The sequence below is a fragment of the Podarcis cretensis genome (genome assembly GCF_951804945.1).
Source record: "Podarcis cretensis genome assembly, chromosome: 15".
Classification (NCBI taxonomy): domain Eukaryota; kingdom Metazoa; phylum Chordata; class Lepidosauria; order Squamata; family Lacertidae; genus Podarcis; species Podarcis cretensis.
In genome coordinates, this window is record NC_137185.1 from 13,619,966 (window position 1) to 13,647,785 (window position 27,820).

At 48.0% G+C, this 27,820-nt stretch overlaps 1 protein-coding gene across 2 annotated transcripts; it reads right to left on the bottom strand.

Moving 5' to 3' along the window:
* Positions 1–1,714: 1,714 nt before the first annotated feature.
* On the bottom strand, positions 1,715–27,618 carry DTX2 (deltex E3 ubiquitin ligase 2). Of its 2 annotated transcripts, XM_079955625.1 has the most exons (10): positions 27,490–27,618; positions 20,399–20,793; positions 17,623–18,241; positions 14,737–14,795; positions 11,890–12,024; positions 7,927–7,997; positions 6,947–7,105; positions 4,138–4,299; positions 3,382–3,471; positions 1,715–2,219 (listed from the first exon to the last, which is right to left on the bottom strand). In XM_079955625.1, exons 2-10 carry the CDS (start codon positions 20,676–20,678, stop codon positions 1,995–1,997), a joined length of 1,800 nt encoding a protein of 599 aa, XP_079811751.1. In that variant the 5' UTR covers positions 20,679–20,793; positions 27,490–27,618; the 3' UTR covers positions 1,715–1,994. The 2 variants fall into 2 exon arrangements, with proteins under 2 accessions (XP_079811751.1, XP_079811752.1); XM_079955626.1 differs by lacking the exon at positions 11,890–12,024.
* Positions 27,619–27,820: the final 202 nt, after the last annotated feature.

Sequence of the window (27,820 nt, forward strand, 5' to 3'; positions counted from 1 at the left end):
CATTCCTTTGTCACAGTGCTTAAAGTGGGAAGATCACTCCCAAACTACAACACCCTTACCTTCCAAAATCTTAGGGATCAAAGTTATCTTTAGGCCTGATGGCGCTCCAGCAGTTACAAAATTTGATTGGAAAAGGGAATAAAGGGTTACACGTCATTTCTGAACAGGGTGCCAAGGCCCTGAAACTGCTTTTTGTTGACAAATCAGCACAGCCCCAAAATAGTGATTCAGATGGGGAGTTACCAAGAAACTTTGGTGACTCTGTGAGGATTCCAGCTCCGTAGAATTAAAACCGAGCAACCACATAATGGTTATACAATTCTCAGCATCCTGAGAATCTCAAATTTCAGGGGCTGAAGTTCTTTTGGTAAGAAAATGGCTGTGAAAATACACTTCAAAGTATGTAGGCAAAGACAGGCCACATTATCTCAGAAGGCTGAAAGGGTAGCTGAGTAAGACTTTACTTCTCCATATGACTAGCATAGTAATAAAAATTATGCAGAATTATGGAGAATAACATTATGCAAACCTATTTGATTTGCATAACGCATGCAGGGTGTTAAATTCCTGCTTTTACTGATGCAGGGGGTCTATTTTACTTCAGCTCCAAAGGACACAGAGCTGCCAGCAGCTTCTCTGTAGGTTGATGGCACATTTCAAGCAGAGTATTGGGATTCTAGTGCTCACGAGTGGCTCCTGTGGGAGAGAGTTCCACAATCCAACTATCTGCTGTGTGAAGGAGGACTTCCCTTGGCTGGGAGAGGAAGAAGAGCATTCCTCTATCCTTTTACTCCACGCGCCATGCATCGTTTTAAACATCTTCCATCAAGTCCCCTCTCCTTTACTTGCCTTCCCACCCTGAATTCAGAAGCCCAAAGGCTGTAGCCTTTTCTCATAGGAAAGTCATTTCAGGCGTTTGGGGCTGTTCTGGATGTCCTGCTCTGCACACTTTGGTGCACAGACTCATAGAGCTGAAAGGGACCTCAGAGGTCATCCAGCCTAACCTGCTTCCTGCCATGTGGGAGGCAATGGTGGCCTCCCTGAAAGGTCGCCGTCTGGTGGAGGAGAGCCCACCGCTTCCCAAAGAGCAACACCATCCTGGATCCCAGGCACGGAAAGAGACCTCCTAAATGAATGCTGCCCTGCCTCTACATCTCCCTGCACAGAGAAGATGAGCAGATCATGGAGAAGTCTCAACTACAGCTCTTCGCCCTGCTCTGCAAACTTCTGCACACAGGAAGTGACCTTGGAGGGCATATAACACGAGAACATGCCGAATCAGGCCGACAGCCCATCTGGTCCAGCGTTCTGTTCTCGTAACGGCCAACTAGATAGCAAGCAGGATTCGCACACAAGAGCACTCTTCCCTCTTATGGCTTCCAGCAACAGGTATTGGGAAATGTTGCTGCCTCAAACTGTGGAAGCAGAGCATAGTCAACGATTGCCCTCTCCTCAGATATTTTGTCTTTTAAGGCCATCCAAAGCAGGCGGACATCACTGCCTCCTCTGGGAGGGAGCTCCGGGGTTTAACTCAGTGCTGCGTGAAGACAGACTTCCTTGCTCAAATAGCAGGATCTGCAATGCAGGAGGAAGATGCAGCGCCCCCTGCAGGTTGCCACCCAGAGCAGGCAAGCCCACATTGCATGAAAGGCACCTCCAAGCCCCGCCCCCCATCGGCAACCGCATATTGCAGAAGAAGGCAATGAGGGGAGAGTTAAAGTCACTGTCCTTTTATGCATTTCTTCTATACATGGGGGAGAAGGTTTCGCTGCGTACATTCAGGCTGGGCTAAGCCCTTAGAAAGATACAAAATGGAGTAGAGAAACCTCCTCCCTGCAACCAGGCGATCCCAGAGACAGCATTATTGCTCAGAGAAAGGGGGGCAAGCGAGCTTAAGGCAACAGGGGCAACTGGCTGTAGCGGCGGCGACCCTCGAGAGGGGTGCCTGCAGTCCGAAGGTGCAGGAGCGGGCTCCATCCGACTGACGCGGGTGATCAGGATCTCAAGCAGTCTTCCGTGACCCCCTGAGCTGCCAGCTCGGCTAGCACATTGTCCAGGTAGTTGGGGTCTGGATAGCCGTGCCCCGAGGTGTTGGAGTCCATCTCTGTCTTGTGGTGGATCTCGTTCCACACCACGGTGTTGCTTTCTCCTGTTGTGCTGGACGTCCCAATGGTGAAGATCAGTCTCCTCCTCCAGGCCACCTTCAAGAGCTCCAAGACCTGGCAAGAGTGAGGGAGGGGGGTCACTCAAAACTACTTGCTGATTCAATGGAGGCCATCTCTGCTGGTGACACTGTGTGGCCGTGAAGCCAAATCAGAGTGAGGGTGTTAAGCTTTGCCCTCACCCAGAACTAACTTGTTGGCGTAATGGAGGCCACTGCTGCCAGTGACAATGCATTGTTGTGAAGCCAAATCAGAGTGAGGGCACCCCTCCCCATCTTGGCCATGGCAGTTTTGGATGGTAAGATGGCAGTAGATGGCACCCTGCAACCATGTGGGAGAATGGACCTTGGTTGTAAGTGTGAACTATCTCTATGAAGCTGGTGCCGTTTTGAGCTGAATTTGAGCGATGGGGAAGTTCTAATTTGGCTTTGTTCTGCATTCATCGAGAGGTGTTTGCCAGTCCTTACATCTCACCTCCTTTCTTAGCTGTCCCTGGTGTTGGATGGGGTTTTGGCCAGGACAGTTACCAGTGTCCCCCACTGCATCTTACGTTTATTATTACTACTACTATTAATAATAATATTTATATCCTGCCTTTTCCCTCATTCTGGGGCTCAATGGAACTTACACTAATTAAAACATGGTACAGATAAAATACAAAAAGCTAAAACCATATAAAATATTATTGTTAAAAGTAATCAAACTTTTAACAGAATCTGAACAATATAAGAAGCAAATCTATTAAAATACAGACAATAAAGAAGACATAAGCTTGTGCTCACCCCTCTCCTCTATTACAGCCTTCACCAACCTAATGCCCTCCAGGTGTTTTATAGAAAAGTTTTCAGCAGGCATTTAAAAATTAATACAGAAGCCCCTGCTGAATCTCCAGTGGCGGTGAGTTCCACAGTACTGGGCTGATGACACTAAAGGCTCAATTCCTTGTTGTTGTCAAATGAGCCTCACCTACTCAGGGAGCAGCCAGAGCTGCTCCTGCAGATAATCCCGGAGTTCGAGCTGGAATATAAGGGATTGGGAGAGTCCCTGAGGTACCCTGGACCTAAGTTGTTCCAGCTCCCAGCAGCCCTTGCTAGAGATGATGGGACTTGTAGTCCAAAACCCCTGGAGTGCATCAGGTTATCTAAGGCTGACCTCCTAGCTCCTCTAACTGTTGGAAGTTGACTGCCACAGGTAAGCGCAGGTGCTAACTCCATCATACCTTTCTTCCCTTTTCGTTATCTGGCAGGTAACAGTAGCGCGGGAAGCCCCTTGCGGAATATGGGCGGCCTGGGTTGGGGTGCTCCGGACCCTGGAAGAGAGACAAAGGTCACGCATGTGAAATCCAGTCATTGGCTGTACTGCCCACTTCGCTTCAGAGGTGGTTGCGGGAAGGGGGCAGTGCTGTGTAGGAACACGTCGGAAGGGTTGCTGGTTAAGTATCAGATGGGTACTTTGCACGCTGTCAGTCAGGCCTGTTGGCAGACCAACTCTGAGTTACAAAGATTTCTGCAAATGTGGCATGAAAGCTGGCAACATCAACCCCAATATGTGGGAATCCCTCACAGATGTCCACAGTGCCTGCAGGCAGTCAGGTTGTGCACCCATAGCAGTGATTAGACGAGGAATGGCCGCTGGGAGGAGCGCAGAGAGAAGAAACGCCGTGGTACATCTGTAGCAGCATAACCGGATGCCTTCAACTGCACCAGCTGCAACAGGACATGTCTCTCCCATGTCGGTCTCTACAGCCACAGCAGGCGCTGCAACCTTGCAGCGGTTTGACTTCACCCCCAAAGGCACACTCCTCCATTGTCTCCCAAGACAGACGGATGCCAACAGTCAGGGGTAGCCAACATGCGAAGCCTGGCGCTCCACCCCTGAGCTACGATTTCCCCTCTTCCTTAGCTGACGCCTAGCAGGGGGTTGGACTAGATGATCTGTGGGGTCCAACTCTATGATTCCATTCTAACTTTCTCACCTGAATGCCCCTGTTAATGTGGTACATGATCTGTATCGAGCCACAGTCCTCGTTCCCCGGGAGAGACTCGGAGAGTATGGAGACATCCATCTTCCCATTGGGCTGGGTGCCTGTCTTCTCCCCGTAGATGGTCTTACAAGAGGGGCACTGGAGGCTGCCGTCCTGGAAGGTAAAAAACAGGTCAAAGAAAGGTTTAGAAGCCTGAGAACCAGGGGACGTGTCAGGGTGGGGAGCCTGAGCCCCAGGACCTTTTGAGGCAGGCTCCAGATCACCTGCATCTCCCCATTCCTTTAAAAGAAGTTTTGCTTATACTTACAGAGAACAACTCTGAAGCACAAAGGGTGGAGAAGATTGCAATCACTCACCTCCTAAGTCCCCAGAAGCACCTATTCAATCCCACTCCGGCTGGAACAGTTTTTACATAGACTGGCATGCCTACTCTTCTTGAGCCCACAAATAAGGTCACCAGTGGCAGCCAGAAATTTAATTTTGATGGCCGGAAGGAAAGAGTTCTTTCTGCCATCGTTACAGCTGGCAACAGGAGGCAGAGAGGACCTCTTTCAAATTGGCACTGGGCACTTAGTATTTTAGAAATATGCCTCATGCTGAGTGAGACCAACAGCCCATCTGGCTCAGCATCGTCTGACTGGCAGCAATGGCTCTCCAGGGTTTCAAGCAGGGAATTCGCCCAGCCCTACCATGGGAGATGATGGAACCTGGGACCTTTCGCATGCAAAACAGCTGCTTTGCGCCTAAGCCACTGCCCTCTTTTCACCCATTATCTTCTGGGAAAGCCGCTTGCCAGGCATGCGATGTAGGAGAATGTATTTGCTTTTTCTCTGCAATACAGGAAGGGAGGGGAGCCACGTTTTGATGGCTACCAAGACCAGGCAAAAAACTTTGACTCCTGGGTGTGTGTAGTGGGAGGGAGAGGGGACTGCTCAGCAAGAAGATAGGTCACAGCAAAAAAAAAGAAAGCCATGTGCAACCACAGGAGCTTGGGGGTGCAAGTCCTTGTACAAAGTCAGAGCTGCTTGACCATTTAGGTCACATTTGCCCCATGCATTTAAAGCTCTGTGACAGCACTTTAAAGAGTCATGGCTTTCCCCAAGAATCCTAGGAGCTGTAGTTTGTTCAAGGTGCTGAGAGGAGGATGTCTTTCCAAGGGCTACAAACCCCTTTTTCCCAGGGGGCTCTAGGAGATCGGCACATGCATATTTTGGATATTCTCTCTCTCTGTGTGAGAACCATTTGTTCCAGAAATAGAGAAGAACAGAGAAGTAGTTTCAAGAAGCAGCAGAAGGCTGAGATTGTTCTGTCTATGCAAGGACATTTTTTGTGGGAACTGTTCTTTGGACATGCACATTATGACAGGAAGCACTGATAACAAAGATTCTGCGTAACTTGATGTGAGTTTCTTGCTTGCGCCTTTTGGTGAGAGAAGCAGAGAGAGTGTGTCTTGGACTCTTGTTGGACTCTAAGCATGCCTTGACCACGGCAGTGGTGAATGTCTGTATATATTTGCTACTAATATGCTTTTATGCCTGTCAAGTAAACCTCTACACTCGACTGAATCTATATGGCATCCATGACTGTTTATTGCCTATTGTGTGTGCCTTCAACCCCAAAGACGTTTCCAAGGAAGGAGCTGCATTGAGATGTAACTCTGCTGAGTATTGATAATGGCACACAAGCACAGCAAAAGTGATGCTGGACCCAATCCTTCTAAATCATCCATCAGTTTGATGGATGATCCAACAGCAAATGCATCAGCTATATGCTTGTAGGCATAAGGAGTCCATATGATACTTTGTAGGGGCAGATTGGAGCAGGAAATTACCAGGACCACAATAATAATACTTCATTTTAGTAGTCGGTTTCTTGCTAAAGGTGCTTCCTGTAGCCAAACAACCATTGCAGGAGGGCATTTGATATAGGCGCAAGCAAGCGAGTTAGAACATTTCGCGGTTTTCTAAAATCGAAAGAGGGCGTTTCTAAAGTGTGAGGCCTCTTTTCCTCGCAAGGACCAACAATGCAGTCAATCAACCATTTCCAAGATTTTTGCACAGAAATTCATAATTGTGGGTGAAGATACTGATATACAGTGGTGCCCCGCAAGACGAATGCCTCGCAAGACGGAAAACCCGCTAGATGAAAGGGTTTTCCGTTTTGGAGGTGCTTCGCAAAACGAATTTCCTATGGGCTTGCTTCGCAAGACGAAAATGTCTTGCGAGTTCCTGCGGGTTTTTTTTTCCTCCCCCCCCCCTTTTCTAAGCCGCTAAGCCACTTAACAGCTGATCCGCTAAGCCGCTTATCAGCTGATCCGCTAAGCCGCTTATCAGCTGATCCGCTAAGCCGCTAATAGCGCTAATCTGCTAAGGGGCTTGCTTCGCAAGACGAAAAAACTGCAAGACGAAGAGACTCGCGTAACGGATTCTTTTCGTCTTGCGAGGCACCACTGTATTAATGAGTTGTTCTGGGCTTTGTAAATTAATGAAAGAACCTTGAACCTGCGCTTGGTTATTTTTTGAGCTAAAATCCTTATGGAATATGTGTGCGTGTTAATGGAAATCTAGCTGGAGCATTCGCTGAAGCTGATGTACCGGAGGAGCTGGCTGGAGAATTGAGACTTCTGCCTCTATCCCTGGTCTTCAGTTTCCAGCAACCTTAAAGGTTACGCCTTGCTGGAGCGCCAGCATCATCCCTGCTATAATGATTACCCTCAGCAGCAACTGCACACCATGCTGTTTAGGGAAAGGGTAGCTGCTTCTGCACATGACCACATGCACCCGCCCCACCCACCAAGTACCTTATTGCCGCTCGTGTACATGGCCAGCACACAGAGGAGGTGGAAGGTGTGGGTGCACTTGGCCAGCCTCCCCACGCTCTCCGGCCTGATCGTCTTGCTCTCGCAGGCATCGCTGTAGCCCGAAGGGGCGCCTAGTTTTTCCATGCAGATGATGCAATCCTGGACAGAGAGAATCAGTATTTCAACTCAAGCAGAAGAGAAGCAGGGTCAAGAGGCAGAGTGGAGGCAGCCTGCTGAAGAAACCAGGAAGCCTTCCCCTCTTGCCGCAACCAGCTACCCTCCCCCCTGGTCTCCCAGGACACGCAGAGAAATGAAGAGCAGAGGAGAGATTGGCTGTGTGCGCAATCTGTGACTGCTTGGCAAAGACCATGGAGAGGAGGAGCCGTACAGAGCAGTGGGAAAGACCTTCAGTCCTCACAACTGCTTTATTGGGGCAAGACCTACAGGGGCAAGTTGCTGTGCTCACTGGGCCTGCACTGCTTTGCTTTCTTTGAATAACTTCACGGACGCCGTGTTTGCTATCGCCGACCTAACACCTGACTCCTGCTCCTGATAACTAACTTATATTGTGATGTCTCTGTAACCGATTTAGCAAAAATTAACAAATAAAGCTGCATTTCCCCTTCCATTCTCCCTCAACTTTAAGCAGGGGTTAGGAACCTCAGGCCTGGAGGCCAAATGCGGCCCTCCAAGCTTCTTCACCTGGCCCTCAGAACTCTCTCCAGGCCACAGCCCTCCCCAGCCCTGCTCTGTACCCGCCGTCAGTGGCTTTGCCTGGCTGGAGGAGAGAGAGAGAAGGGTGGGTGGGTGTAGAAACAAGCCTACTGCAGAAATTTGCATTCACTGCATTCACTTTTGGCTCTGGCCCCACCCACCACCTGGAGGTTTGCCTCAGGCTGAAAGAGGTTCTCCACCCCTGGTTTCTAGGGAGGGCTCCATTCCTAGCTTGGAGGGGCTCCTGGGGCCGTTCTTCAGCTCACCTCATCAGCAGGGGGTGAATTCAGCTCCTCCAAATACTTCTTAACCACCTCTTCAGGATTGCTGGAGCCACCTAGAGAGAGAGAGAAAGAGAAGAGAGAAAGCACAGAGGGAGACATCAACCTAAGCTAAGACACAAATATGCTTGGGAGACAGCAGATGCAATAGGAGCAAGCGGCCCACAGGCAAGTCAAGGCGACGGGCCAAGGAGGAAGGGTTAGAGAAGGTGCAAGAAGGTTAAATCCAGCAAAAGTAATTTCTGAGCAGTCACAGCCAGCGCTTCAATGCTACGTGCATAAGATCACAGAGCAGGACAGAGTCGTTTCTACTGATGGACACAAGAGCTGGGTAAAGGCCATTCGCACCATATGTCTGAAGTGTGATAAAATCACTTTAAACAATCATGGGAGCTGCAGTTTATTAAGGGCGCTGTTAGGTAAAGGTAAAGGTACCCCTGCCCGTACGGGCCAGTCTTGACAGACTCTGGGGTTGTGCGCCCATCTCACTTAAGAGGCCAGGGGCCAGCGCTGTCCGGAGACACTTCCGGGTCACGTGGCCAGCGTGACATCGCTGCTCTGGCGAGCCAGAGCCGCACACGGAAACGCCGTTTACCTTCCCGCTGGTAAGCGGTCCCTATTTATCTACTTGCACCCGGAGGTGCTTTCGAACTGCTAGGTTGGCAGGCGCTGGGACCGAGCAGCGGGAGCGCACCCCGCCGCAGGGATTCGAACCGCCGACCTTTCGATCGGCAAGCCCTAGGCGCTGAGGCTTTAACCCACAGCGCCACCTGCATCCCCACAGCGCCACCTGCTGTTAGGAGGCCCCTATTTCCCTCCCAGAGCTATGATTTCCACAGTTAGGTTAACGGTCAATCCCTCTTCCCAGGGAACTCTATGAATTGTAGGCTCTAGGTGCTTTCAGTGAACGTGGCCTTGGTCTCTCAACTTGCAATGATGATGGAAGCTTTGCTCTGCTCCTGCAGTGGGTCTGTAAGGAAGGGTCCAATACCTGGGCAGAGGACCACCTGCCTAGAGAGACTTCTTAATACCATTCTACCGTTGTTCCCCTTGAAAGAAAAGGTAATCTCAAAATGCATTGAGATCCAGTCACTGGGAAAAAACATCTGTGCACCTATTGGAAGCCACAGTTGTCTACTGGGGAGAAGAGCACCTCTGTACATATGCAAAGTCCTCTCCCCTCATCCCAGAGAGCAGATGCAGCTGGACAGTGACATGCAACACTATCCTTAAACCAGGGGTGGCTCCCCAGATTTTGCTGGACTACAACTCCCCATTGACACTTGGGTCAGACTAGAGGGGTGATGAGAATGAAGACCCATAACAGCCAGGGGGCCACAGGTTCCCCACCTGCGCCTTAAGCTACTGGTGGGAGAGGTAAGCAGGTTGTCCACAAACTGCCCACAGCTAAGGATCCAGAATACCACCTCCGAGAATGCAAAAATGTGGGCTTGCAGAGCAATGCAGAGAGAAAACATTAGGACAGTGGTTCTTTACAGTGGGTTCTGACCAGTCTAGAGTCTATAGTAAAGCCCCTTCCTCTCTTTGTACTTAAAGGTTTTACTGCTCTTACCACTTTCAAAGCTATTTCCTTTGGTCACATTTGTTTGTATTTATGATTCTGACTTTGCAAGTCACAAGAAAGCCAATTATTATAAACAGCTATTGATTTTCTTATAAATTAGTTACTGTACATCTGCGGCAGGCAAAGATTTGTGTATGTCTGATACGTACTGCTCTAAATTTCCTTCACCTGTATGCTGTCGTTGGCAAGACTGAGTAAAAATATTTTTCATGCACAATTCTTTGCTTCTTCTTCTTTAGCTACTATATTAGATCAGAGCATACATCTATTTCTGCATATATTTATTTTTTAACTAAATGTGCAATTAATTGCAACTGGCTTGAATGTTACTGTATTATTATCTTCCTTAGTGGGTTGTGCGAACTGCCCTACTGAATAATACTCTTTATAGCAGGCATAGGCAAACTCGGCCCTCCAGATGTTTTAGGACTACAGCTCCCATCATCCCTGACCACTGGTCCTGTTAGCTAGGGATGATAGGAGTTGTAGTCCAACAACAGCTGGAGAGCCAAGTTTGCCTATGCCTTTTTTATAGGGTAGGGTAAAAGGAACTGGGGATGAGTTTATGGAACCAAGAGGGCAGTGGCCCAAAAATGTCTGGAAACCTATCAGAAAGCAGTGGATGGGATTCAGCTAAGGAGTCACACCAGCGGAAGTGTTGCCCAATAGCTTTCCTTTTTGCAACAACACCCTCTGCGATCTCCACCCCCCACACCCAAAATTGCCTCTTGTGGGGTTGAGAAAAGCCCCAGAGTAGCAACACGGGGTGGGGATAATTCCTTCTGGCATGTTGAAATCATTGCCCTGTTGGAACGACCCCCCTAGTATATCTGTTTTGAAATGTGATGCTATTCTAGGCTGCAACAGAATTACAGTGTCCTGATCAAGGGAAGAAATTGTACCACTCTATTCCAAATTGGTAGGCCCACACCTAGAGTACTGTGTCCCGTTCTGGGCACCACAGTTTAAGAAAGATCTTGACAAGCTGGAACGTGTGCAGAGGAGGGCAACTAAGATGATCAAGGGCTTGGAAACCGTGTCTTATGAGGAACGGTTGAATGAGTTGGGTATGTTTAGCCTGGAAAAGAAGAGACCCAAACCAATGGATTCAAGTTACAAGAAAGGAGATTCAGGCTAAACATCAGGAAGAACTTTCTGACAGTAAGAGCTGCTCAACAGCAGAACAGACTCCCTTAGAAGGTGGTGGACTCTCCCTCATGGGAGGTTTTTAAGCAGAGGTTGGATGGCCATCTGTCATGGATGCTTTAGCTGAGATTCCTGCATTGCGGGGGGTTGGACTAGATGACCTTGGGAACCGTTCCAACTCTAAGATTTTATGATTATTCAGTTGTTTTGCATTACAATACCCATTGACTGTGTGGCAGCCCAAAGTATCTGGAAGGCACAAGCTGTTGGAGAAGGCTGAAAGCAAAGGGGCTGGGCAAAACAGGGATTTTGGAATTTCTTTTTAGGATGAGCCAGATGGAGGCAATAATGGTTCCAAATACCAGTTGCTGGAAACCACAAGTGGGGAGAGGGCTCTTGCGCTTGGATCCTGCTTGAGGGTTTCCCATAATGGGCATCTGGGTGGCCACTGTGCGAACAGGAGGCTGGACTAGATGGGCCCTTGGCCTGATCCAGCAGGCTCTTCTTACGTCCCTAAAGGGAAATGTGTCTCAGCATAACAAACACAATGGCAACAAATAGGAACTTGATTTATCATTAAGTGATCTGGGAATCTTTCTAAATGAGTGAATTAAGAGGAGCCGTGATGGATGAGCCCTAAGACTAAAGGACACAAACATTTTTAAGGGGGTCAGTATTATGCACATTAGCAAACCTGGGAAACCCAGCTGAAACTAAGGTATCACTGAGCTGCCGTACAGCCCAAAACATTTTACTAATACCGGTTTAACCATCCGAGACTGTTTTTGTGTCAGCCACCAGAAGGTGAACCTCGGCTAATCCGATAAGCTGCAACAGGAGCCTCTGCTACTGTAAATATAGCCTCCTCCTCCACCACCCTTCCCTTCGTTCTTGTGTGTACCTTGGTTTCTAAGCACAGAAAGCCTGGAGACCACCCGACTTCCCTGTTTGGGGGCACAGAGGCAGCTTTAGAAAAGGTCATGCAGATTCTGGAGAGACTACAAAGCAGCAGTGTGTAGGCAAAGATCGCGTCAAGACCCTCTGCGGCAGAAAAGGGCCAGGCCATCCAAAGAGCGTCCAAAGCTATCCAATTTGCCAGAGAAGCCAGAAAGGAGGAAGGAAAGGAGAGCAGAATGCCGCAAGGAGGAGGTGGCAGCAGCCGGGAGGAGATCTCCCCCACAACCCGCCCCCCTGAGGAATCCAAGCAAGTGGGCTACCTTTGGCGATCTCTCTCCTCCTCCCCTCCTTAACTGAGCTGTGTTTTTTAGAGGCTCTAGGGGCTCTGGCGGGCTGAGGTGCCAGGCTGAGGTGCACAGGGAATCCAGGGACTGACATCAGAAAGGCCATCATGCCTACAGGGGGGCACGAGATCAGCATGCAAGGTGGGGAAGGGAGGGAAGGAGGAGCGAAAAGAAAATTTGCATCACACAATTTGCCAGGAAATAACACAAGGAAACCTTGATTTGAGAAACTGATTCGACCAATGTAAAAAGAAATCATAAAACAAGCACAAAAGGAAAAGGAGGTGATTCAGTATTGCAAGGGGGTGGGGATATAGACGGGTAAGAGAGAGACACCTAAAAACTCACTTTCTCTCAAAAGGGTGGAATTTGGGGGTGGGGTGCAAGGAAGCGAGTCAAGCAGCAGACACGTCACAGCTGCCAGCTTCAAACGACCACATAAATCAAGGATGGGGCAATTGTAGCCCACAACATCTGGAGGGCCACAGCAGATCTGAGCAGTGGCCATGCTGGCTAGGGCAGATGAGAACTGGAAGTCCAAAATAAATGGAAGGCACAAGCTTGAGGAAGGTTAATTGGCATAGGAGAATTTTCCCAACTAACTTTTCCCCAGAAAAAGCACATTACTGGTGATGGGGAATGCAGGCTCCCAGCCTTGAGTTCAGCAAAGAGCAAAAGCTTCCATTTTTACTTTAGAATGAACAATAGTTCCATGTGACATACAAGCTTGAGGGGAACTGTGACTTGATCTAACCAACATTCACAAAAAACAAAGCACGATCAAGCTGGAGATTTAAAGGGTAGGGCATGCAAGGCTCGCTACAGTCCATTCTCAATCACTAAACCATGGTTTAGACCAGTCATCTGAACCAGACTATTACATAATACGACAAGAAGTCACAAACACACCACTGTTTTTCAAGGGATCCCTCCTAGGTTCAGCTGGTTGCTGTAAAGCCCTGAGCCAATGACACAGAACAGAATTTGTGTGTGGCAAAGGATTCTGTGGTGCTCCAAGTTCATGTGAGTCCTGAGGCCTACACTCATCATGGCGACCATATTGAGGGCTGCTGCAGTGCCTACTCAAGTCCCAAAGCGAGAAATGGGCAAGATATCATCCCAGCAGCTGCAATGTGTTTCTGAGACATGTAGAGGCAGCAAGACTCATTGCTGTTCCTAAGCACCCATGTTGGAGACCAGCCACCTGCTTTACAGAGTCAGGGAAGGATAGGTGGTGAACAGATTTTGGAGAAAAAGAAGACCACACTCTGCTTTTTTTTTAAAGGTGGGGGGATGCCAGGAGTGCATCCTCCATCTCCCATTTTATGACTTCCCTAGGTGTCCCCACACCCTCCTGGGCTTTTCTTCCTTGCACCTCATTGCAGTGAGACTGTGCCCAATTAAGGCAGATTCTCACAATGCACAGAGCCAGCCACAGGGGAAAGTAGTATGCATTTCAAAACATATAGCACCTGGAAGAGAATTTGTGGACTGTAGCCTCCCATTAGATCGTCCAAGCATCTTATGGAATATATGGGGCAGGGGGTACATCTTGGCTGTGAGTCCTGCAACCCCTGCTCCCTGGCTTGCTACCTAGCTGGGGAGGGTGAAGTCCTGACTGATTGACTGCAGCTACAAAAGCTGAGACTGCCTAACAGTCCACGGACTATCTTGGCTGCGAGTCCTTCAGGCCCTGCTTCTCAGGATGCCTGCAGACTCTTGGGGTGGGTTATCGTTTAGGGTTTTTTGTTGTGGTTATGACTTAATTTTGGAGAGGCTTAACCTTGCTACTATTAATAACAGTTTCTTGTATCTTTAATTTTAGATTTTATTATGACTTAGGTGCAGATTGTTTATATGCTTTTACTTTCTCTGCTTACGTTTACTTTTGTTGTACTTTTGCAATTGTGTACATCTTTTCATGTTGTGAGCCGCCTTAGGCATGGTTTTAACTACGGAAAGGCGGTCTTCTCAACACCTCTGTCAGGGAAAGGGGGCCAATGGTCTGAACTACAGTAGCAGTAGCAGCCTCTGAGAAGCAGAAGGGGTGAGGGGAATCTTTATCAAGTATGAAAAGGCAATCTATTGAGAATTCAGAAATCCTCTTTTTAAGGTGAAGTGGACTTAGGGAAATTAAGGAAGAAGCAGGCAGTATGTTTACCCCAACAGGACACAGGTAACTGCTAAAAATAGGGAACCTGTGGCCCTCCAGAAGGTTCCTGGACTACAACACCCATCATTCCTGACTATTTGTCATACTGGCTGAGGCTGATGGGAGCTGAAGTCCCACACCATCAGTGAGGGCACCATTTTGTCTCTTTGCTATGCCACTGAACACCTCTAAGAGGTATTGCAACAATTTTTTTAAAAAAATTGCATAATGGTTTCTGGGATCAATGAGCAGGGGTTGTATCCAACTAACTTTTACTCAAGAGTTGAAGTTAATGGCCATGACTGACTTAGGTTGGTTAATTTCAATGGGTCCATTCTGAGTAAAAGTTAGCTGACTACAATCCCATGTTTTTGTCTACGTTTGGATGAAACCGGACGCCATTTTGAATCAAGATGGCAGACTGAATCTCTCATACCTGCATGGATTTTAATCACACTTTGCATGATGGGTCCTGAGATCAAGGAGCAGATTTTCGTCTGTGCCAACTGGATGCCATTTTGAATCAAGATGGTGGACTGAACCTTTCATAACTGCACCTTTTTTGTTTCTTAGAATTCCCAAGCAGCACCGGGTATGAGGGTGCAAGTTCCTTGTAAGCCCAGTTGCCATAGGCAGGGGGACAACAAAAAGAAATAACAGGAGCCATTTACCTGCCAGAGCTTGGCTCACTTTGCTGTGTCTGGACATGTTCACTGGTAGCTTTGGGACACTGGAGAGAAAAGAGGACAATGTTACTGAATGTGTTTTAAAGTGATAATTATAGCAACCACAAGGAATAAGCAAGAGAACCAGATATACCTAGGGCTTTACATGCTCTAGGCTAAAAAATGCATCTCTCTGCCTAGGCAATCCAGGTTTGGCCCCTTGAACAGCTGACTCCTACAACCATGGATAAATCAAGCAAACTGTACACATGGGCACAGTTTATAGTGATTTTATCAGATGGGGGAAATGAGGCATACACAACACCATCACCACCACTGCAAAACCTATTCAGCAGGATATATTATCGGCTTTCTGAGATTTCAACAAGTACTGCCCAGTTTAAAACACTCACACAGCAACTTGCTTTTTTAGAAAAAGAAACCAGCCAATTCTCAGGAAGTTATATTCCAAGCGCAGCATCATCAGCTTCTTATACTCCAGCTTAAGATATACCAAGTTTTCTTACACCACCACCAAGTGCTGGGACAGCTCAGTTGGTAAAACATGAGACTTAATCTCAGGGTCATGGGTTTGAGCCCCATATTGGGCAAAAATTCCTATACTGCAGGAGGTTGGACTAGATGATCCTTTTGGTCCCTTACAACTCTACAGTTCTGATCTGATCCAGTATTTCCTGGCTTTGTATCTAGGCTTTGTATCTAGGCTGATTCATAAAACAAAACCTTCACAGTCAGATTAAAGACACTGTCTGCAGCTCTAGAGGGGCGTTTTGCTGTGCGCACAAAAATGAAAAGTTTCCAAATCTAACAAAAATAAGAAATATTTTAATCTGGGGTGCTGACCAACAAACAGTACAGCCAAGAGCTGGATAGCAATGGCTGGCTGCTCAGATTTCCTTTAATCACATACGTGGGAATATTCTGTTTGAAGGTGGGTTTTTGCGAGTTTCAAGTATGTGAGCCCGGACAGAAGTAATTACACACTTCTGACAGGAGGCTATTATGTGGAGGAAAGCTGCCCAGGGCTGTCTGCTGGTGCTGAAACAGGACCTTTCCACAGCTTAAACTTCTACCTAATTCCCCAAACACCAGCATCACCTTCAAGGCCTGATCCCCACTTAGCACTGGCAAGTGAAAGAGGAAGTCTAAACACCTCATAAAGAGCAGAAGCAGCAGCACCAATACAGTGACCCTAACCTGAAGGCCAGTTCACACACACAGGGTGAATCACTCGGATACTAAATACTTGCATCCGAAAGTGTGAACCCATGCCACCAAGAGAGCTTAAGAGCATGTTGCAGTCAACATGGGTTACCCAAATGCCTGACAGCCGGTAAGATTGTGTCCTGAAGGAAAGAGTCACTGGAACGTAGGAAGCTGCCTGATATCAGCTCAGATGATTTAACCCTGCATTTTCTACAAGAGGGGTGAGGCACCTTTTTTTAAACTTAATGGCTGCATACCCTTCTGAGCAAGCTTCCGAGGACCACATACCAGTGCTGGATGAGGCCAGAGGCAAAAGTGTGTGGAACAATGAATGTGATTTTTATATTTGTACAGGAAGCTGGTTTCTTCACACTCAGGTACCCCAGCAGGCAAGAGAGAGACACGATCAGAGTTTAAAGCTACATTTCAATCAGGCAGAAACCCTCAAGGAGGATGTGAAGCTGGGCCGGTGAGAGTTGTGGCCTTAGGAGTAATAAGGGCCAGTTAGAGGGGACTGGGCATGGGGTACATTTGGCCCCTGGGAGGGAGGTTCCCCACCCCTGGGCTGAAAGAGAGTCCACTAACTATCAACAATTTTATTTTATTTTTTCACTGTGCTGAAGTTGCATCTCTTTTTCAACAAATATTAGATTGGGAGATTGACATTATTTCAGTTGCAGGCTTCAGAGGCTCTTGTACAGCAGATAAACATCACCATACAAGAGAGAGGGGGGAACCATCAGCAGTGGGTTCACATTGATTGGCAGTGGCACTCAGTCTCAGGCAGAAGGAATATTTTCCATCTCCTGCTACCTGAATCCAGTGTGCAGAAGGAGAGACAAAGGAAAACCCCATGTTGGGGATCCTTAGGAAAGTGCCTGACACCTTCCACACCTTGCTGATATAATAATGCCTGTGGCACGACCACACATGGAATACCAGTTGACGCTTCTCAGAAAGTTTATTGCAGAGCTGGAAAAGGTGCAGAATAAGGGCAGTCAAAACCATCAGGTAGGTGGAACAACTCCCCCACCAGGAAACGCTGTAACATTTCAGGTCTTTTTCGTTCAGAAAAAAGGTGAGTTGGGGTGGAGGGGAGACTGTGATATACAGAAATTGTGCATGGCTTGTGATAAATTTGCTATCTCTATAAAAGCTGCACGTAAGCAGAACACCCTATTGATCAGCTCAGAAGAGTCTGGCTTCTCCAATGCAACTGCCTCATCCTAATAAACTGAGCCTTAAACATACTTTTAACCTAATCACAGTGACAACTTGCTCCCCCCCCCCCCACAGGATCCATGCTTTTCTCGCCCTCTCTCATAATACGAGAACCTAGGAACATCCAATGAAGGGTGGAAGATTCAGGACAAAAGGAAGTCCTAATTCAGACAACACATAGCTGAAGTATGGAATTTAATACCAGAAAACATAGTGACTGTCTAACCTGGTTGGATTTAAAAGGAGAACACACAATTTTGCACAGGGCAAAGCTATTGGTGGGTTGTGAAGCACAGTGGGAGAGGAGGGTGGCCTGGGGGAGAGTCCCAAGGCTGAGATACAGAGTTTTGGAGAGCCAGATTTGGCCCGCAGGCCTGATGCTCCCCACCCCTGGCTTAGAAAGGATGTTAACAACTCAAGAGTAGATCAACAAACATAGCTCACCTGACTCCTTTTGACGTGGTGTTTGCTGGGCTTGGCCCAGCGACGGCTCCGGACTGCGGTGCTGCCCCGGCACTGTGTACATTCAGCCTTGGCATCGACCGTGCTCCGGACAGGGCTGGCTTGTTATAAGGCACAAAGCCCACCAGAGAGGAACTGAGCCCCGCTGTCCTGCCAGCCCCCAGATTCCCAGCAGAGGGTCTGGGGGCAGTTCCGGCGGAGGGTCCAGGGAGGTTCACCATGGAGTGCCGAAACCGTGATGTAATGGGGCCAGTCCCACTGTTCAACAAACACTGCTGGCATGTGCATGAGGGTCCTGCATGAGGAGGCCCCGTCACTGTGGTGACTGGGTAGGGAGAATCCACCCGCCTCCGGATCCTCCGCTGGTAGCCCGTGGCCTTGTTGGTCTGGGTCTGCGAGATGAAATCAATGCTGTACTTGTAGCCAAAGAGCCCAAGATCTGCCTGGGGGGTGCTGACCGTGAAGGCTTGCTCCAGGTAGATGCAGACGGTCATCTCATAGGGGAACCAGCCGCCATCATCGTTCTGCCACTCCCAGACGACTCCCTGCCCAGGGGCTGAATCCAACTGGAAAACGTGTCTGCGCACACAGCGCATGGTCCCTGCAAGGAGAGAAAAGGGGTACCAGCAATTTGTAAGATGAGGAACAATGGTAAGGAACAAGCCTTGCATCTTTCGACAGAGGTCCAGGCCCCCGTTGCTAAGGAAAACACTTGATCTTAATGATCTGGAGTATTTTGGTATCCCAAGGCTTGGCAAATCGCCCAGTCCTCAGGGCTACACCCTTCAATGACTATGCTTTGCTCCAACCTTGAGTGCTCTTGTCAGGCTGGAATCGGTTCTTGGGCTCTGATGCATTGTCCTGTGTATTTGAACACGGGACTAACAGTCCCGTTGTTTCTGTGCCTTAAGGCTCTTCTCCTTCAGTTGACTGACTGAGACATAACCTGCTAAATTCTTCAGCTCAGAACAGAAGTCTCCCTGAACACGCTGTTCCTGCAAGACAGGAACAGAGAATCTGGTGGACTCTAAGTGTCGTAGGGTTACAGCTCTCATCTTCTCTGCTCGCCACAGCTCTCATACTTCTCTGCTGGCCATGCAGGCTGGTGCTGATAGAAGTTGGAGTCCAACAATGCCACTTTGGCTAACCCTACTGTGAAGAGGAAAGGGATCCTGGGGCCAAAGGAACATTCCTTCTCCTCCTCCAGGTTGGAGACACCTGTAACTCTTAATCTAAATAACAGAGAACAGAAGACCCAACGCTGACCTGCATTCTTGTTCAGCTCCTCTATTATTTAATGTATTTCTATCCTGCCTTTCTCCCAAGTAGGGATTCAAGGCAGCTTGCAACATTTAAAAACATCATTATGAAATACAGAAGAATAAAACCAACCTAGTTGAAAACAATAGTCAAAATATATCACAGCACATTTAGAGCCAGCAGTTAACACTGGGTTTGCCCTGACAGCATGGTCTGCACCTCAGTTTCCAAAGGCCCATCTGAACAGGAAGGTCTTGGCCTACTGGTGGTAGGGTAACAAAGAGGAACCCAGTCTGACCTCTCTTGGGAGGCTATTTCACAACCTGGGAGCAACCACAAAAAAAGGCTTTCTCCTGTGGACCTGCTGTACCTCTGATGTTGATGGGACAGTGAAGGTGCTTACCTGAGGATCTTAGCACCCAAGCAGGTTCACATATGGAGATGGGACCTTTCAGGCAGCCTGGGCCCAAGTCACAAATGTCCCCTAAACGCTCCTGGACTCCAGCTCCCACCAGCCTCAGCCAACATGGCCAGGGATTATGGGAGCTGTAGTCCAGCAGCAACCAGAGAGTGTTTGCTACCCCTACATCTGCTAATCTGTCCACTGCCGACAGCTGAAGCACCACACTCCTGCGGCCTGACTTTGCATCTGTTGCTCCCTTCTACAAAGATGTTCAGAAACTCAGGAAGGAAGATTTCCTGCCATTCTCTCTGGCTTCTGATGAACAGCCCAGATTGCCTGGGTTTTTTTACATTGCAATTACAAAGTTTTGTGGATAGGCATTTCCTGCTAGGTTTCCTGCCCACCCCCCAATTTTGTGTATGTGTGCACGTATACACACACACACACACACACACACATTGTTTGTCCTACTCTAAGTAGGCAATTGGTGCATCTTGGTAACTTTAAGCCATCCATTTTAATGGGTTTACTTCGAGTATGACTTTGTTGGATATTACCCACTAGGGCTGGGCGATATATTGATAAATCATCCAAAACCGTTTTGAAGTCTGTATTGTGATAACGGTTTCAAAATTTTAGACCTGGCCAATATATTGCAAATCATGACGTGTATCTGTATCTGTGTGTGTGTGATGCAAAAATCATGATGAGGGAAAAACTGTGAAGCAAGCAAATGCCTTTACACAGCTCAATCCTTATTTCAGCCATCATGATAGATGATATTGTGATGTTTATCTGGTGATATATCACAATGTTGCAAACCAGATATTGCCCAGCCCTACAGTATTCGCCTCTACATAATCTCGTCCAGCCCTAGTCTAATCCTCTTTTAAAGCAATCTAGATTGGTGACCATCACTGCCTCCAGTGGGAGCAAGTTTCATAGTTTAACTCAGTGCTGTGTGACCAAGTCCTTCCTTCTATCTGTCCTGAATCTTCCAATATCCAGCTTCATCAGATGTCCACAAGTTCTAGTGTTATCAGAAGGGCCACTGCTAAGTCACGCCCAGGCCAGCTAGCACAGCCGCTTTCCTACCTGTATCTTGCCGAAACTGCGTGAGATTCGGTATGTCGATGATGTAAGGTGCTAGCGTGGAATCCGCTTGCCCCAAAGGAATGCTGCCGTTGGCAGGCCAGGAGGGCAGCGACTGCCTCCCTTTTGCCATGAGAGCCTGGAAGGACTGCTCGATGTAGCTGCACACGCCGCTTGGGTACGGCCTCCACCTGCCAAACTCATCCTGCCACTCCCATACGGCAACTCCTGGATCTGGCAGGGACGGGGGAGGCCCGGCGGAGGTACCTGGCAAAGTTGCCATCTTCAATGGGCTTTTTGCCCTTCCTCCAAAAAAAAGTGGGGGGAATAGGAAAGGTTCGGGATGGTGTCAAGTCAGAATTCAATTTTTCATCTTTGGCAACAGCAGCTTGTCACATCTGCAAGTTAAAAGGGGGGAAATGTTAGGCTTGAGTCTCTGTGTTGCTACTCAAGGTTCAAACAAGTGGGTGCCAAACAAATACAGTATACATGGTAATATCACCCTCCACCAATACAATGGTATGAGCAAGAACAGAAGGACTTCAGCTAAGTGGTTAGAGCATTTGCTTTGCATGCAGAAGGTCCCAGGGCTCAATCTCAGGTAGGGCTGGGAACATCCACTGCTTGAAACCCTGGAAAGTCAATGTCAGTCAGTGTAGACAATTCTGAGCTAGATGGACCCAATGATCTGACTTCCTATGTTCCTAAAAAGAATGATGAATGAGGGGCAAGTTTTCTTCTTCTTCTTTATTTCATATTTCCTACGGCATTCTTATTTTAACTTCATAATAGACTCTTGAATTAAAATAAAAATGAGTGGAAGGTTAGAGCTGAGCTGAATCAGCGCAACTCTGCCCATTTTCAGTTTCACTGGCACTCAATTTGTCTCATCTTGTGTGGTGTTTATGAAAGAATGCACAAAAACATCTGCATTTAAATTGTAAATTCCTTTTTATGCACACTCTGCATGGAATGTACCCATTTTTTTACACACACCCCCCGTAAAATACTTTTATAAATACAAATACACACAGTGGTACCTCGTGTTGCGTAACCTCCAGGTCATGGAAACTTCGGGTTATGGCCTCGGCAAACCCGGAAGCATGCGTAGAAGAGCTCTGTGCGTGTGCGCAGAAGCGCTCTACTGGGCCACGAACATGCACAGAAGCGGCATCTCTAGTTACAGATTTTTCGGGGTGCACACGGCACCCCAAAATGAATTAAATCCGTAACTAGAGGTACCACTGTATTGTGCATATGTTGCATGGAACGAAATCGCACTGCAAAGATTGATACAAATCCACACTATGTTCCAATCCACCACTCCACCACTGTGGAAAGCGGACAGAATGAATTCGTCCTCTGTCCCTATGGGAAGATCAAGTAACAGCGCAAAAGCAGGTAATTAAAAAACAAACAAACCCCAAACAACTAGGATTGTTCTGGTCTGTTTGGTTTATGCAGGAGCCTGGGAACATGGCTTCATGTGGGTGAAGCCTCTGGCTGCTGGTGGGAACAAGTAGTTTTGACAGCTGCTACAAGCACACAGGCAAAGCCTCCTTCTGCCCTTTCCAACTGCTGCCCAAGAACCCTGTCTCTGACAGCATCAGCCCTGCATGGCACTCGGAAAGGAGGTAGGAACAAGGAAGAAGCAGGTCAAATAACCAGGGTTTTTTTCCACCCAGGAAAGAATCTAGGACAAGCTCAGAAAGAAAGCTTTCCCTTTCAAAGCAGAGAGGCTCCACAAAAGAACTGCTTCCTTTTCCTGGGGCTGTTGGGAAGGCAAAGAGGAAAGATCAGTTGTACTGGGCCCAGCATGTGTGGACAAAGAGGGGGTGGTGGTGGTATCTTTCTAACCAATGGCACAAAGGCTTTCATGCAGGCTGATTTTATAAGATCAGAAGGTTTCGGTTTTATTCTTGTATCCATTTTGCTTTCACTGTTCCTCAAAGAAACAGGAGAGCTGTGGAGCCTGTTCCAAAAGCTTTGCAGGAAAAAAGCTATGAGCCAGAAAACGGCCCACAAGGTCATAGCTGGTGAAATACATGAGACCATGAACTCTGGTCCCCAGTCCAAAGCTGACAGCACATGCACTCCCTTTCAAGCTGGATGCATAGAACTCAAATGTGAACAAATGACACCAGGGAGGGAGGAAAGAGGTCACCAAAGCTTTTGCTGTGTGCTGTAAAGAGTGGAAGAAGCTGTTTTCAAGTCAAAACACAGAGTTTTCTCCTCTCAGAAAATACTTTGCTTCGAAACTCAGCATACAAGCAAAGTATAACCAGCTTACATAGAATGCTACTGCTGAGTAACCCAGGTTTGTAGGTCAATTGAGAGTCAAGCTGAAGGGCTAAAAAAAATAAATGGCACCCTGATGCCCCTTATTGGTGGCACTTTTACAAAGCAATAGAAGGAAAGACCCCTGCCTCAAGGAGGCTGTAGTTTAAAGTACAGTGGTACCTCGGGTTACATATGCTTCAGGTTACATACTCTGCTAACCCAGAAATAGTACCTCGGGTTAAGAACTTTGCTTCAGGATGAGAACAGAAATCGCGCGGCCGCAGCGCGGCAGGCCCCATTAGCCAAAGTGTTGCTTCAGGTTAAGAACAGTTTCAGGTTAAGAACGGACCTCTGGAACGAATTAAGTATGTAACCAGAGATACCACTATATATCTAAAATGTACTCGGGAATTTTGCTTTTGCTTCATCATTTGCTGCTACAACTACACAGTGCACTCCTGCCTCAAGAGAAGGGATGGTGTCCCAAACTGCAAGCACAAAGTGGGGCTTGTGGGAGTAGTCTGGTGCAGGGATACCAAAGGAGGATCTTAAAAACACTAAAGCGGCCAGTTCCAGTGCTTTATTAAAGAAAGGTGTAAACTTGCAACATGGAGTAAAGAGTCCTGCTGCCTTTACAGTCACTGGGCGAACACAGCAGCAACAAGCAGTCGCCATGACTTGTCCACAAGCAGGTAAACATGTATACCTTACTTATAAAAGAAGCTGCATATGTCAGCTTGGCCAGAATCTCCCATCAATCCACCTGACCCTTGAAGGCATTGGTGGCAACTATCCAAGGCTCGCAGATAACTCCCCTCTCTAGGCCCAGAGCCAGGATCCCAGGGCCCACAGAAAAACATAGCACCAAAACAAGCCAATTAGCAGATATCCAAGCAAGTGAACATACATATGTGAGCGCATTCTTCGAACAACTACCAATTAGTTTCAAAGTTATTTTGACTATCAAGATGGCCTTGAGGGCCTTCCGAGAACAGTCTCATTTTCGGTTCAACATAGATGGGGAACTCGTGGCCTTCCAGACATTGCAGTACAACCCCCAATCACCCCTGATTGTTGGTCACGCTAGCTGGGACTGATGGAAACTGGAGGTCAACAACATCCAAAGGGCCACAGATTAGCCCACCCCAGCTATGGAGGGTTTAAACGTGACCAGCACTAGTTTGCTGCTGAACACTTTCAAGCACTCAAGAACCTTGGCCATTTCACATTTCTGATGCATGCTTCCACTTACTGGTATTTACATATGATTTTGCCTAAGGGCTCAAAAGAACAGTCTTCCAGTATTTTTATTATTTTTAATTAGGCTGGTTGTCTGTTTTGGAAAGGGTTGAACTCTCCCTTAATGGGGCTGCCCTTGGAAGGAAACTTCAGCTGGTCTAAAATGCTGCAGCCAGATTACTGGTTGGGATTGCATTTAGATCTCATATAACCCCTGTTCTAAAACAGCTGCAATGGCTACCTGTGCATTTCCAGGCCCAATTCAAGGTGCTCACAGTAGTTTTTAAATCCCTAAATGACTTAGGCCCCAAATAACTGAAAGACTATCGTGTTCCCTACAGACCCTCTCAGTTGCTAAGATGGGCAGAAGGAGCCCCTTAGTAGTTCTGCAGACGCTTAGTGGGGGTGGCAGCGCCTAAATTGTGTGACTCCTTCTCCACAGAGGTGCATCTGGCACTTTCATTCAGCACAGATAGGTAGCCATGTTGGTTTGCCATAGTCAAAACAAAATAAAAAATTCCTTCCAGTAGCACCTTAAAGACCAACTAAGTTAGTTCTTGGCATGAGCTTTCGTGTGCATGCATGTATCTGAAGAAGTGTGCATGCATGTATCTGAAGAAGTGTGCATGCACACGAAGGCTCATACCAAGAACTAACTTAGTTGGTCTTTAAGGTGCTACTGGAAGGAATTTTTTATTTTGTTTTCATTCAGCAGTTTCTGGAAAATGTTGAAGATGCACCTGAGCTATGTGTTTTCAGGACCCACCTGTGTAAGTCGCTTTAAATTGTTTTTAATACTGTGCTGTGTTCGGATGTTGTAACCCACTCTGAGAAACTTAGAGTACTGTGATTATTTTGTCGCTCTTCATAGCAACCCTGGCAAGAGAACGAAGAGGGTCCACCCATTCACAGACAAATTGTGGAAGCCACTTCCAGCAACACTGTAGAGATGTGGAAGAAAATGAAGTCCAGAAACATGCAAATATTCCACTAAGGCCTGTGGTGTTGGGGTGGGTATTAAACGTAGGGAAAGCAGTTCCACATGCCTTTCTGGCAACATGGAATGATTACCCAATGTAAGTAAATGGAGCCGAGAATGACACACAAGAGGTGCTGAGAAACAGCTGGATGACATCTACCCCCTCTGCTCTCACGTATACACACAAAGTTATTACTCATCCTTCCCCAATTAGATTAGCTGACATATGAATGATAAAGGAAGGGAGAGGAATTTCCCACCATTAAATTTCCAGCATGGGGAATAGCTGTCTAGGACCATAAAGTTAGGTACCAAGTCAGCCAAACAGCAAGCCACCCCAGAGGCAGGCCTGTTTACTCGAAGGGTGATAGATTCTTGCAGCTCAGACCCCTCAAATGAAAAGTGGCTAGACCTCAGGTGCCTGGTGACCTCAGTCAAGAAAAGGCAACCCTGCTAAGACAGTAAGAAACACACCGCTGCATCGGACCAAAAGCCTACCTAGCCTAGCATCCTGATTCCAACCAACAGCCAATGGAATGCCTCCTGGAAGCTTGGCGAAGTTGAGAAACCTTCCCCAGCAGAAGGGACTTAGGGGTATACTTTTCTTATATAAGGAGGACCCCTCACACACAAACATATATACCCACACCCTTAGGGGAGGGACTTATGTCCCAACGCACAATTTTGCCAACAGCTCTGATCACTCAGCAGCCCCCCTTTCTTGGGAGGGGAAACCACAACACCCCAAAATACCCATCCCACACCCACACAGCTTTCCTGTATAAAAAAAGTTGCACCATAGCATGCGTGCCTTAGCACAAGCACACAAAACCTCCCCCAAGAGAAGCCTGAATCCTTAAAGGAACGCTACCTTGCCCAGGGGACCATTGAAGCACCCCTAAAGCAAGTCCACCATTTTCTAGGCAGGTGACTATAGCAATGTGTGGTGTATTGAAGGCAGTCAATGTGCTGTCGGACTCCAATCTCCATTGGCCCTGGACAGCATGGTCAACAATAACAGATGATTGGAGCTGGATGTCAAACATCTAGAGGCCACCACTTGGTTACTCCCCTCCTCCCCATAGAGTTCTGGCCTATGACCAGGCAGTCTTGGGTTCAAATTCTTAAGTCAGCCTTGAAGCCCACTGGGTATTGCTGGGTCACACATCATCATTATTACAATTATACCCCACCTTGCCTGCAAGGAGCTCAAGGTGGTCCACATGGTTTCCCATCCCACTTTACTGTAATCGTCACAGCAGTGCTATTTTTCTAGAAAAAGAGGTGCCGGAAATCACCATGAACGCCTCCCTTGTTCTCTTATAACGGCAATGACGTCCACCTGAGAGGTGCCAGAACTGAGTTCCTGTGAGTTCCAGCTGGGGGGGGGGAGAATAGCCCTGTTAGGTAGGTTAGGCTAAGAGGCAGCAAATGGCCCTTAAGGTCACCCAGTGAGCTTCATCGCTAAATGGAGATTTGAAACCAGGTCCTAGTCCATGGGTAGGCAAACTAAGGCCTGGGGGCTGGATCTGGCCCAATTGTCTTCTAAATCCGTCCCGCGGACAGTCCGGGAATCAGCATGTTTTTACATGAGTAGAATGGTCCTTTTATTTCAAATGCATCTCTGGGTTATTTGTGGGGCCAGCCTGGTGTTTTGACATGAGTAGAATGTGTCCTTTTATTTAAAATGCATCTCTGGGTTATTTGTGGGGCATAGGAATTCGTTCATTTCCCCGCCCCCCAAAATATAGTCTAGCCCCCCACAAGGACAGTGGACCGGACCCCTGCTGAAAAAGCTTGCTGGCCCCTGTCAGACACTTTAACCACACAGGGCTGATCTCCCTTGCACGATGGTTTCGTGGGGCAAGGGGACAGAAGAAGTGAAACTTCCTCTGCTTACCTTATGTTCCTCCTTCAAATAAGGGCAGGGTTTATTAAAAATACAATATACAATAAATGAATAAACCACAACCTACAGGTTTTGAGAGTCGTCCTTGGGCTAGAAGGAGTGGCGAGAGAAGACTAAGAGGTCTTCACTTAGCGAAGGAAAGAAAGAAATCCCAGTGGGTGGGTGGGTAGGTGGGTGGCCTTGGGCAAGTACTTGGCTGCTTAGTAACTCTCTCCGTCTCTGAAGTCTTAATTTACCTCACCGGGCGGGCGGGGGGGGGGGGGCTGCGAGGGTAAAATGGACAGGAGAGGAAAGAGAAAACGAGAGACCACAAACACCAACGGCCCCACCCCGAGTTTCTGGGAGGAAAGGAAAGATGTCACGTTATTAAAGGGCCGCTCCCAATTTTCTCAGAAACTCCACTTACAAAAAAAACACCATTTATTTTTAATTTTTTTTAAACCCTGAAAAGCACTGCAGGAGACTGAAAAGCACGAGGGGTCGTGGACCCCCTAAAATGCCCCCCTCAGCCCTTCAACCCACTTCCCTCAGACCCGCAACACTTCGAAAAACCCCGTCCCCCAAAAACAACAACTCCCCAAGCCCCCCAGACCTCTCAGCCCCCAAAAGTCTTCAACCCCTCCCCAAACCGCCCCACCTCCCGCCGTGTGAGTGGGACTGAGCCGCCTCGCCCTCCCAGCCCCTCACCGGAGGCCGCTGCCAGGAAGCTCCTCGTTCCTGCTGCTCCTGCCGCCGCTGCTATTTCTGCCGTTGCTTCCTCTCGGCCACCCTCCGCCTCAGCCAGAGTGAGTAAGCACGCATGCGCCGCCGCTATCGTCATCATCGGCACTGCCTCCTCGCTGCCGAGCAGCATCATGGGAGTCGTAGTCTTTCCTCCCCTCCCCGCTGAAGCGTATCTTCTTTTTCCTGCACAAGCATGCCATTCCATTCCATTCCGCGCCCCGTCCCCGAACCACGCTTGCTCGCCGCAAGTGCCGCGGTGCGTCCTGGGAAGGGTAGTCTCGGGAACTGGGACGGG